The sequence below is a fragment of the Haliotis rufescens genome, unplaced genomic scaffold (genome assembly GCF_023055435.1).
Source record: "Haliotis rufescens isolate VD_foot unplaced genomic scaffold, xgHalRufe1.0.p SCAF_1, whole genome shotgun sequence".
Classification (NCBI taxonomy): domain Eukaryota; kingdom Metazoa; phylum Mollusca; class Gastropoda; order Lepetellida; family Haliotidae; genus Haliotis; species Haliotis rufescens.
In genome coordinates, this window is record NW_025963779.1 from 74,616,093 (window position 1) to 74,627,889 (window position 11,797).

The window sequence follows — 11,797 nt, forward strand, 5'->3', positions numbered from 1 at the left end:
CAGAACGTGATAGACGTAAAGATGACCGGTCATCATCTTGTTTCCTCCTGATGTAGGACAACAGAACTTGATAGACATGAAGATGACCGGTCATCACCTTGTTTTCTCCTGGTGTAGGACTACAGAACGTGATAGACATGAAGATGACCGGTCATCACCTTGTTTCCTCCTGATGTAGGACAACAGAACTTGATAGACATGAAGATGACCGGTCATCACCTTGTTTCCTCCTGGTGTAGGACAACAGAACGTGATAGACATGAAGATGACCGGTCATCACCTTGTTTCCTCCTGATGTAGGACAACAGAACTTGATAGACATGAAGATGACCGGTCATCACCTTGTTTCCTCCTGGTGTAGGACTGCAGAACGTGATAGACATGCAGATGACAAGATATCCCCTTGTTTCCTCCTGGTGTAGGACTGCAGAACGTGATAGACATGAAGATGACCGGTCATCACCTTGTTTCCTCCTGGTGTAGGACTACAGAACTTTATAGATATGCAGATGACCGGTAATCCCCTTCTTGATCTCGGGCATAATTTGCTTGTCCTCCAGTTTCCATAGCCCACAGTTCTCTAGGCTGGAGAGATTCGCACGGAGGACATCCCTCTCGAAGATGTAGTCGAAGTGATTCATCAAGATATGGCCACCTAGAAGGCAGGAAAGATTGTTTAATAATAAGCTCTATAAATAATCGAGTCTGGACCAGACGACAAGTTTCATAGCATATCAGGACACATCGAATGGTCGTCCGCTTTGCATTTGGCTTACACGATGTTTAAGCCCCATTTAATGTAAAACAGTTAATGTTCAAATAATGATTAGCATGACATAAATGCAGAATTTAACATCAACCTACCGTCATGTAAGAAAGGTTGCAATTAGTTTCAGTTTCATAGCATATCAGGACACATCGAACGGTTGTATGCTTTGCATTTGGCTTACACGATGGAATCAATGTGATGTTGGTTGGTTGGTTGGTTGGTTTCTTGTTTAACGCCGCACTCTGCAATATTCCACCTATAGGACGGCGGTTTGTAAATAATCGAGTCTGGTCCAGACAATCCAGTGATTAATATCACGAGCATCGATCCACGCAATTGGGATCGATGACGTGCATCAACCAAGTCAGCCACCCGATCCCGTTAGTCGACAAGCATAGTCGCCTTTTACGGCAAGCATGGGTTGCTGAAGACCTATTCTAACCCGGATCTTGACGGGTCAGAAGGCAGCATTGATGAAGAACAGTAGATCGATGACTTACATGAAACCTTCAGTATGTCTTAATATATGTTGTTTTTACGCTCTTGAGTAAAATCCATAACAATTTGTTCTCACCTGATTTCGTGACACGCACCAGTTCCTCGAATGCCTTGATGGGCAGTGTACTGAATATTTCGGAGCTGAGACCGACCACTGTTACTATAGTGTATGTTGCTGCAATAAACAAAGACACATGCAGGTAATATCTGGTTATGGAAGGGCATGGGGGCCTTCGTTCTGGTGGCTCTGAAGTCACAAAATGGTTGTCTGTATTGAAACAACCATGTCATGCCACGGACAAATGTATGGCCAAGTCTCGATATTTGGGTGTTTGTTTGTTGTTCTATAAATCATCATACACATACTAAGCAAGAATCAGGTGACAAATTGTTCTCAAAACTTACATGAATGTGATTTGAAACATGTCTTAATTTTCAGACATTGGCGATATTGTGTTTGATACTTTAACGATGGGAAAGATGTTATATTTATCATGTTAACAAATATTCTATCACAAACGTCAAAGGCAAATTCATCGGTGGTCTCCTTATATCAGGTATATCTGCGTTATTCACGTCTACATCAACTGACACTACCTTCACAATGAGACATCTATTCTGTCCCATATCTCTGTTAACCTCGGTTGTCCGTGCTATCAGTATATGTTGTCTACTTCTTGTCTTAAAACCGTGTCTAATGCAACCGTTCCTACTCTCACCATCAGAAATATCCAGGCTGTTGTCAGCAAGAATGTCACATATGTATCGCTCATACAAGTTTTTTTTCCTAGCCTGTTCAAGCATCCCGACAGACGGTTCCAGACCATCAATGTGCAGGAATCCGTGTTTCCGCATCTGGGACATAAACGAACTCTGTAATTTTATCTTGCCAGCATGCCACAGTTCAGGTTCAATCAGCACATAAAATGACAAGGACTAAGATTGGGGCGAAACTGTTTTCTTCTTCTTTCTCATATGCCGATATGGTCCGACTTTTCATAAACTGACGGGGGCGGTCGGGTAGCCTAGTGGTAAAAGCGTTCGCTCGTCACGCCGAGGACCCGGGTTCGATTCCCTTCATGAGTACAATGTGTGAAGCCCATTTGTGGTGTTCCCCGCCGTGATATTGCTGGAATATTGCTAAAAGCGGCGTAAAAACATACTCACTCGCACACTCACTGACGGCCAAACCATAGTTGTGAATCACTCTTGTATAAAAACCACAACATGTAGATGCATGAAGTAAAAAGATTGAAAAGATCATAATCTCAACGAAATCGGGGAAATGACAGTCATAAAACATCCAATACTGACATGACAGTTGCCCGATATGAGGTGGAGTAGCACAAACAAGCCTTCAACGTACTGGACAAAAAGCACTCACATCTAAAATCGCTTAAGTTCAATGACACATCACATTAATAGCGTGTATGACCACCCCCAGCTACAAGACAAGGAAAAAGTCTCGGGCGCACAGAAAAAGTCAGTCGTCTGATGACGTCACGTGGGATACGTCGCCATTATGTTTGGATTCCCCGGATCAGTTCTTGTCAGTTGACTGGAGGATGTGGTCGCAGTCGAACACGACGATCCATGACATCCCAGATGTGTTCTATGGGTGACATGTCGTGTTGGCTGCAACGAAGTTCTGTACGATTCGGGTTGTATGGAGTCTGGCGTTGCCATGCTGATAAAGGACACCACGTAGCAGATGTTGTAGGAATGGTAGGACGAAGAAATCTGACGAAGAATGTCATCCGTGTAACGCTGAGTTGTAAAATCTCCGTTAACGATGACCAGTGGTGTTCTCTCCTGCCCCAAAATTCCTCCCATCAGCTGTGAACAGACAGAACCGGCTTTCATCAGGGAAGACGACGTCTCTACTAACGACGTACAGTCTGGGCCCACATCAATCTCTGACGACGATGTTGCGCTGTCAATAACGGTCCTCTGTAAGGTCTGTAAGCCCCAGAGCCCTAGAGTCGCCTGGCCACTGTCTGTCGACTAACCATATCCACTTAGGCATTCGTCGCTGATGACGCCAATGTCAGGGATCGATTCCGGAGATACAAAGTACCGGTCTTCATTGGGCATAGTTACCTTGGGCCTGTCTGTTCTTGGCCTGCCTGATGTCTGCCCGATCTGTCTGTAACGTTGCATCAGGTTTGTTACGACAACACGAGAACAACCAAAAGTTCTATCAATGTGGGCATGGGTGGCTCCCATCTGTATCGTACCCAGGGCCCGCTCGCGTTGTCCGGGTGGCAGTCGTGGTATTTTTGTGGTGGTATTCTATGAGTGTGAGTGTCTGACATGACGTCCGTATCATTTATGTACCCTTATTGCAGGTATAGTTTCAGCCGCCCAAGCGGCATATGTTTTTTGCTTTTTTTGCAATTCCTAAAAAAACCACACAGTGTCTTGGACATGTATAACTTTCTGCATAGAACATTGTCGTGTTTGGCTGGTGTATTTTGCGTTGATTTAGTTTCTTGTGGCCGTCAGTTTAGTAAGAAACAAGACATTGACTCCTACATCAGACAACATATACTGATCATATGGATGTATTTACATTTGCCAGTTTGCTCTTATGCATAATAAAGCCAAGAGGATCATGAATAAGTGAGTGGGTTGGGTTTAACGCCGCTTTTAACAGTATTCTCGTTATATCACGGCGTGTATGCTTAATGTGGGAGGAAAACCCGAGGGATGCAGGTCTCAGACGTTTACCACTTCGGGGCTAGAAAAACCTAGAAACATAATCGGGGCGAACCGGGATTCGAACCCACAATCATAGGTTCCTAGCGTGCCCAAGGGACGCAACTCTGCACAGCGAATCGCGGCGCCTTCGACGACTGGGCCACCCGTGCCCCCAAGAGAATCGTGAGACTCAAATAGCTCACCTACGTGCTACTGGAATTGTTACTGTAAATCAGCGATGCCTTGCAATGGTAACCGTAAATACGCAAAACAAACATGCCGGATGGCCGAAAAGTAAGTTGTGGGTGTCAAATTAAATTGTTTGGTTCGTCATGTCACATAAACCAAGGGGCTTGTTATGAGACTGTGACCAAACAAATTCCCTTCATCAACCGAGAACCGCCTCCGTGGTCTAGTGATAGAGCGTCCGCCCGGAGAAGAGGGGTTCGGGGTTCGATCCCCGGCCGCGTCATACCAAAAGATGTTAAAGGATGGTACTTGTTGTTACCCTGTGTGGCGTGCGGCATTAAGGGACTAACATTAACAAGGACTGGTCGTCTCGGAGTCAGTATACTGTGTCTGAGTGGGGTTTTCATGTTAAACTGCAGCATGGTATCTCAGTGAGGTAGCACTATAAATCGGCATTAGTCCGGACTAGTACAAGCAGCCACACACACACACACACACACTCACACACACACACACACACACACACACACATGCATACACGTCACTATATAAGTGCAATAATCTTGGACGCGACTTTGAACCCCATTTCACCTGCATCAACAGAGGTCTTTACATTCATGTAACTCCTTCCACAACAGGTCGCATTTTACCTCGTGAGAGGCCAATCCAGTTCCTGCAGCTACATCCAAGATCTTGACAGTCTGTCGGTTGCGGGTATACAGAGCCGCTAGACTCTCTCCCATCCATTTCGGCAAGTTGTTGCCAATTATATCCTGCATCTGAACAAATATATGATTCAACAAAACATAATGTGATCACAGTGAAGACCACATATACAAGCATGTTTGATATGGGAAAATGGAAAGATACATTTGAAGTCTCGTATATATCACTCTGTGCCTTGACAAACCGTTTTTAAGGACATCATGCACAATGGAGTGGTGATCTATAAATATATGTTGTCTTTGTTACGGAACACTCCGCTGTACCTTATACGGCCTCCTGTACCATATAAGTGCCTCCTTGAGCCATTGACAAGCCCTGGTTATATTGTGTCCGCCCTACACACAGCATTGAAGTTCGTACTTGTACCCAACACTTACTCCGTTCGTGCTTGGTGTTCTGCGATGTTCTCAATGACTGACTGACTGAGTATGGTTTTACGCCGCTTTTAGCAATATTCCAGCAATATCACGGCGGGGGACACCAGAAATGGGCTTCACACACTGTACCCATGTCGGGAATCGAACCCGGGTCTTCCGCGTGACGAGCGAACGCTTTAACCACTAGGCTACCCGACCGACCCTGTTCTCAATGAACTTACAGAGCTAGTATTTTAATATTATTGTATGTCAACTGTACCTTGTCGTATTTCTCAGCTATGGTGTCAAACCTCTTGATAATAGCAGCATTATCAAGACCCTTCTCTACCAGGTATTGAAAGCATCTTCTTCCCTCAGCCTCTTCCTCTTCAGTAAAGCGTGTATTCTCCATCCCAGATATCTGCGCCTGGCAATATACCCACATTTACAAAGACGAACACCATGTACGTTATCAGAACGCTGGTTGGTCAGATCAGGTGTAATATATTGTTGTCATATGTATTTTAGTAACCTTATATTCTACATCAATAGGCATTATCATCTCATTAATTTGTATTCATGATCACAGCTTTTTATATAAACTGCAATGTCATAATCATGTAGTTACTTCAATCCGTTCTGAAGCATCATTAGATTATCCTTGCCATCTGTTGCGTGCCGTGAGAGGCGACAAACTTGGATCCAGTGTTCAGGTTTGGTGAAATTGTTGATTTCGTGCCATTGAACCCCGCCTGGCCCAGACTTGATTATCCACAGGCCATCGTCATACAGCTAGAATATTGATGTTTGCAGCATAAAAAAACAAACCCAAAAAGAAAAAAAAACTTCATATGGGGATCGGATGGTCAGACTCTGTGACTAGGCTTATTGCTCAGCACCTTATCAACTGGCATTGTTCATGCTTTCAATCACAAGTTTGTCTGACCCAGATTGGAATAGCGGGAGATATTGATGGAGTATTGCAGACTGCCGCGTTAATCGACCTTCACACACTCCTTCACTTAGCTAACAAAGTTGTCATTTGCGGTGTTATGATGTCACTTCCGGACAAGACTAACTAGTGACTGAAAGCATGACCAACAATCCGTGACAGTTGGTTAAGGTGACGTGCCATCAGCCAAGTCACAGAGTCTGACCATTCTATCCCCATGTTTCAGGATGACGTCTTTCTTGATTGTTTTGTTGGTTTACGCCACATTCATCAATGTCCCATCTCATATAACGGTACCTATAAACGATCGGTATATGTGTCACACAGTATTTTTGGTACCTGTCCCACAACAATCGGTATATATGTCACACAGTGTTGTGCGTACCTGTCTCACAACAATCGGTATATGTTTCACACAGTGTTGTGCGTACCTGTCCCACAACAATCGGTATATTTGTCACACAGTGTTGTTGGTACCTATCTCACATCAATCGGTATATGTGTCACAACGTTCTGCATACCTACCTCACAACAATCGGTATATGTGTAACACAGTATTGTTGGTACCTATCTAACAACAATCGGTATATGTGTAACACGGTATTGTTGGTACCTATCTCACATCAATCGGTATATGTGTCACAACGTTCTGCATACCTACCTCACAACAATCGGTATATGTGTAACACAGTATTGTTGGTACCTATCTCACAACACTCGGTATATGTGTCACACAGTGTTGTGGGTACCTATCTCACAACACTCGGTATATGTGTCACACAGTTTTGTGGGTACCTATCTCACAACAATCGGTATATATGTCACACAGTTTTGTGGGTACCTGTCTCACAACAATCGGTATATGTGTCACAATGTATTGCGGGTACATGTCTCACAACAATCGGTATATGTGTCACACTGTATTGTGGGTACTTGTCTCACAACAAGTGGTATATGTGTCACACTGTATTGCGGGTACCTGTCTCACTACAATCGGTATATTTGTTACAACGTTCTGCATACCTATCTCACAACAATCGATATACGTATAACACAACATAGTGCATACCTATGATGAGATATGGGTGATATATATACACACACCCTGATAAATAATATGAACGCAAGGCTTACATTTGAGTGTGTGTGCCAGGTAAATAACACTTGACGCAAAAATGCCCTATAACCGCTTTCAATACCCTCATTTACTACCGAATTCGAAAGGGGGCAGTGGGGTTGCTTGGTGCTTAAAGCGTTCACTCGTCACGCCGATGACCCGGGTACGATTCCCCACATAGGTACAATGTGTGAAGCCCATCTCTGGTGTCCCCCGCCATGATATTGGTGGAATATTGCTAAAAGCAGCGTAAAACCATACTCTCTCACTACTACCGAAAGACATTCAATCATTCACTGACAATACTGACATTGAGCCATGGTGTTTGGGCCGCTTGTTTTCTACCTGGCAGTGAAATCCCTGATCATAAAACCCTCAACGAACGCTGGGTACCTGGTCGTCACCCCTACCCGACTCCTACCTGGCTGTGAAATCCCTGATCATAAAACCCTCAACGAACGCTGGGTACCTGGTCGTCACCCCTACCCGACTCCTACCTGGCTGTGAAATCCCTGATCATAAAACCCTCAACGAACGCTGGGTACCTGGTCGTCACCCCTACCCGACTCCTACCTGGCTGTGAAATCCCTGATCATAAAACCCTCAACGAACGTTGGGTACCTGGTCGTCACCCCTACCCGACTCCTACCTGGCAGTGAAATCCCTGATCATAAAACCCTCAACGAACGTTGGGTACCTGGTCGTCACCACTACCCGACTCCTACCTGGCTGTGAAATCCCTGATCATAAAACCCTCAACGAACGTTGGGTACCTGGTCGTCACCCCTACCCGACTCCTACCTGGCTGTGAAATCCCTTATCATGAACACCCCAACGAACGCTGGGTAGCTGGTCGTCACCCCTACCCGACTCCTACCTGACTGTGAAATCCCTGATCATGAACACCCCAACGAACGCTGGGTAGCTGGTCGTCACCACTACCCCACTCCTACCTGGCTGTGAAATCCCTGATCATGAACACCCCAACGAACGCTGGGTAGCTAGTCGTCACCCCTACCCGACTCCTACCTGGCTGTGAAATCCCTGATCATAAAACCCTCAACGAACGCTGGGTAGCTGGTCGTCACCCCTACCCGACTCCTACCTGGCTGTGAAATCCCTGATCATGAACACCCCAACGAACGCTGGGTAGCTGGTCGTCACCCCTACCCGACTCCTACCTGGCTGTGAAATCCCTGATCATGATAACAGACTAAGCTGGAAGATGCCGCGCGGCAACCATCTTATTACATCACATTGGATCCGTGAAGATCCGGGGTAGAAAAGGTCTTCAGCAACCCATAATTGCCGTAAAAGGCGACTATGCTTGTCGACTAACGGGATCGGGTGGTCAGTCCTCGCTGACTTAGTTGATGCATGTCATCGATCCCAATTGCGTGGATCGATGCTCGTGATATTAAATACTGGATTGTCTGGACCAGACTCGGTTATTTACTAACCGCCGTCATATAGGTGGAATATTGCAGAGTGCGGCGTTAAACAAGAAACCAACCAACCAACTTCACATTGATTCCATCGTGTAAGCCAAATGCAAAGCGGACGACCGTTCGATGTGTCCTGATATGCTATGAAACTGAAACTAATTGCAACCTTTCTTATATGACGGTAGGTTGATGTTGAATTCTGCATTTATGTCATGCTAATCATTATTTGAACATTAACTGTTTTACATTAAAAGGGGAAAAAACTTTTCTCACAAATAGATGTGAATACCACTGCAGTACAGTTGTCAGGAACCAACAATTATCATGTACAAAACCAGCCACCATAATCAGCATCTTCTTGGAAAGTCAGGGTTATGTCTTTAGTGTCTTGACAAAACGATCAGCATGCGGTAAACCTAATAAATCAAGGTGAGATGAAATGGGGTTTAACGTCGCGTCCAAGATTATGTGTGTGGCTGCTTGTACTAGTCCGGACTAATGCCGATTTATAGTGCTAGCACACTGAGATACCATGCCGCAGAATACCCCCCTCAGACACAGTATACTGACTCCGAGCCGACCAGTCCTTGTTTTAGCCCCTTAATGCCTAGCGCCAGACAGGGTAACAGCAAGTACCATCTTTTAACGTCTTTTAAATCAAATCTGGAGTAGGTAGTCTACGAAAATGTGTGTCATTTGTCTTACGTTACTGATTTTCAGTTATCCAATTATATAATTTTCACAGCTAGTTTGACCCTTATTCTCTTGCATTGGCGTTTAATAATTACTCCATTGAGTTACAATCTAACACATGCTGGCTACATAGTCTAGGCAATGACGTACGTGCGTGCATATCGTTTTCTTTAAATAATATATTTTATCATGGTGGACCGTGTTTTAGTTGCAATTTGATCGTATGCAGAATTGGAAAAAATTAATGCATATTATTTTACATAATTATATCTGTAGTTAACCATATGTATGTGTGATAAATACGAAAATGGCAGATATCTAACTGTACGTCAGTAACAGATGTACACGTGTTTCTGCTGAATGTCACACCTAATGTGCTAACATTTGTTTTGGTTTCTAAGTAAACTATTTTCAACTGTTCCCACGAATCCATTATAGTTGAGTCGAAATGTAGTGCTACTTGACATGTCACATACACATTTACTTGGAGCTAATCAAGTTTTTATTTGTTTAGTCCCGTGCTGCTGTTCAGATGATTTCAATAAAATGGACGTTTAAGGAAAAGTGAGTGAGTGAGTTGGATTTTACGCCGCTTTTAATAATATTCCACTTATATCACGGCGTGTCAGCTTAATGTGGGAGGCAAGCCCGAAGTGATGCAGGTCTCAGACGTTTACCACTTCGGTGAAACCCACGAGCACGGGTATGGTGCTGACAAACCTTGAAACATAATCGGGGCTAAACGGGATTCGAACCCACAATCATAGGTTTCTGGCGTGCCCAAGGGACGCAACTCTGCACAGCGAATCGCGGCGCCTTAGACGACTGGGCGACCCCCTTTAAGGAAAAGAGGCGGGTGGGGAAGCTAAGCGGTTATTTAAAGCGTTCGGTTGCCACGTCGAAGGCAAGCCCTTCATCGGAGTCCCCGTGCTATTATAGCTGGGACATAGCTCATGTATAACCCCGCAATACTTCAGGGTGCCTTACACAATCAGGTAATAATTGCAGTCCTTGAAGTTTTCAGGGAATATACCTATGCCTAAACTAGTGCTTATATAATCACTGATATAACATTTCATAATTATATTCGTTCTCCCTCGCCCTGTACATTGTATGTCAGATACAAGATTGTTGAAAAACGCTTTTGATGCCTTGAGTACTTTGAACATAGGCGTTACCAGATACCTATCAACTAGCGTGATGATCTATGCACACGTTTTAGTCATGAGCACAGCTGTGCGGCGTTAGATAGAACACAATTAGCGTTTGTGCAGTTTGTGAGATATATATGACGTTTATCATATATTTTTCTCTACTAAATGAACATTGCTTAAAAACTAATATACTAAATTTCTAACTGATGGTGGGAGAAATAAAATATTTATACAGGGAATATGTATTAAAAAGTGTCATTGTTTCAGGGACTATCTGTTACCACTGAAAATGTGAAGTAGTTTCCTTGAATGAAGCAGGCATTACACATGATCCCTGAAAATGTCACCATTACCTACCTTGTATGTACCATGCGTGTGTGTGTGTGTGTGTGTGTGTGTGTGTGTGTTTGTGGCTGTGTGTGTGTGTGTATGTGGCTGTGGCTGTACGTGTGTGGCTGTGTGTGTGTGTGTGTGGCTTTGTGGCTATGTGTGTGGCTGTGTGTGTGAAGCTGTGTGTGCGTGGCTGTATGTGTGTGTGGCTGTGTGTGTGTGTGGCTATGTGTGTGTACGTGTGTGTGGCTATGTGTGTGGCTGTGTGTGTGCGTGGCTGTATGTGTCTGTGTGTGTGTGTGGCTGTGTGACTGTGTGTGTGTGTGGCTATATGTGTGTGGCTGTGTAGCTGTGGCTGTGTGTGTGGCTGTGTGTGTGTGTGGCTGTGAGTGTATATGTGTGTGGCTGTGTGTGTGGCTGTATGTGTGTGGTTGTGTGTGTATTGCTGTATGTGTGTGTTTGTGTGTGTGTATGTGTGTGTTGTGTGTGTGGCTATGTGTGTATGTATGTGCGTGTTTGTGTGTGTGTGGCTGTGCGTGTAGCTGTGGCTGCGTGTGTATGTGTGTGTGTGGCTGTGTGTGTGTATGGCTGTGGCTGTGTGTGTATGTGTGTGTGGCTGTGTGTGTGGCTGTGTATGTGACTATGTGTGTGTATGTGTGTGTGGCTGTGTGTGTATGTGTGTGTGGCTGTGTGTGTGGCTATGTGTGCGTAGGTGTGTGTGGCTGTGGCTGTGTGGCTTAGATGACATGCATCAACCAAGTGAACGGGCCTGACCACCAGTTAGTCGCCTCTTACGACAAGCATAGTCGCCTTTTACGCTAAACATGGGTTGCTGAAGACCTATTCTACCCCGGATCTTCACGGGTCG

General features: G+C 44.7%; 1 protein-coding gene across 1 annotated transcript; it reads right to left on the reverse strand.

Annotated features, from left to right (window-relative positions):
- Positions 1-8,301, reverse strand: LOC124146795 (methyltransferase-like protein 27). The gene is made up of 6 exons (XM_048400861.1): positions 8,261-8,301; positions 5,519-5,665; positions 4,807-4,935; positions 1,987-2,122; positions 1,344-1,442; positions 1-655 (listed from the first exon to the last, which is right to left on the reverse strand). Exons 2-6 carry the CDS (start codon positions 5,648-5,650, stop codon positions 486-488), a joined length of 666 nt encoding a protein of 221 aa, XP_048256818.1. The 5' UTR covers positions 5,651-5,665; positions 8,261-8,301; the 3' UTR covers positions 1-485.
- Between the last annotated feature and the right edge of the window lie 3,496 nt (positions 8,302-11,797).

Coding starts and splice junctions, on each gene's coding strand:
- LOC124146795 (XM_048400861.1), bottom strand. CDS start 5,650: ATGGAGAATACACGCTTTACTGAAGAGGAAGAGGCTGAGGGAAGAAGA. Junction 2,123..4,806: donor CTGGATTGGCCTCTCACGAG/GTAAAATGCGAC, acceptor TTTATGTCCCAG/ATGCGGAAACACGGATTCCT. Junction 656..1,343: donor GGTGCGTGTCACGAAATCAG/GTGAGAACAAAT, acceptor CCTGCCTTCTAG/GTGGCCATATCTTGATGAAT.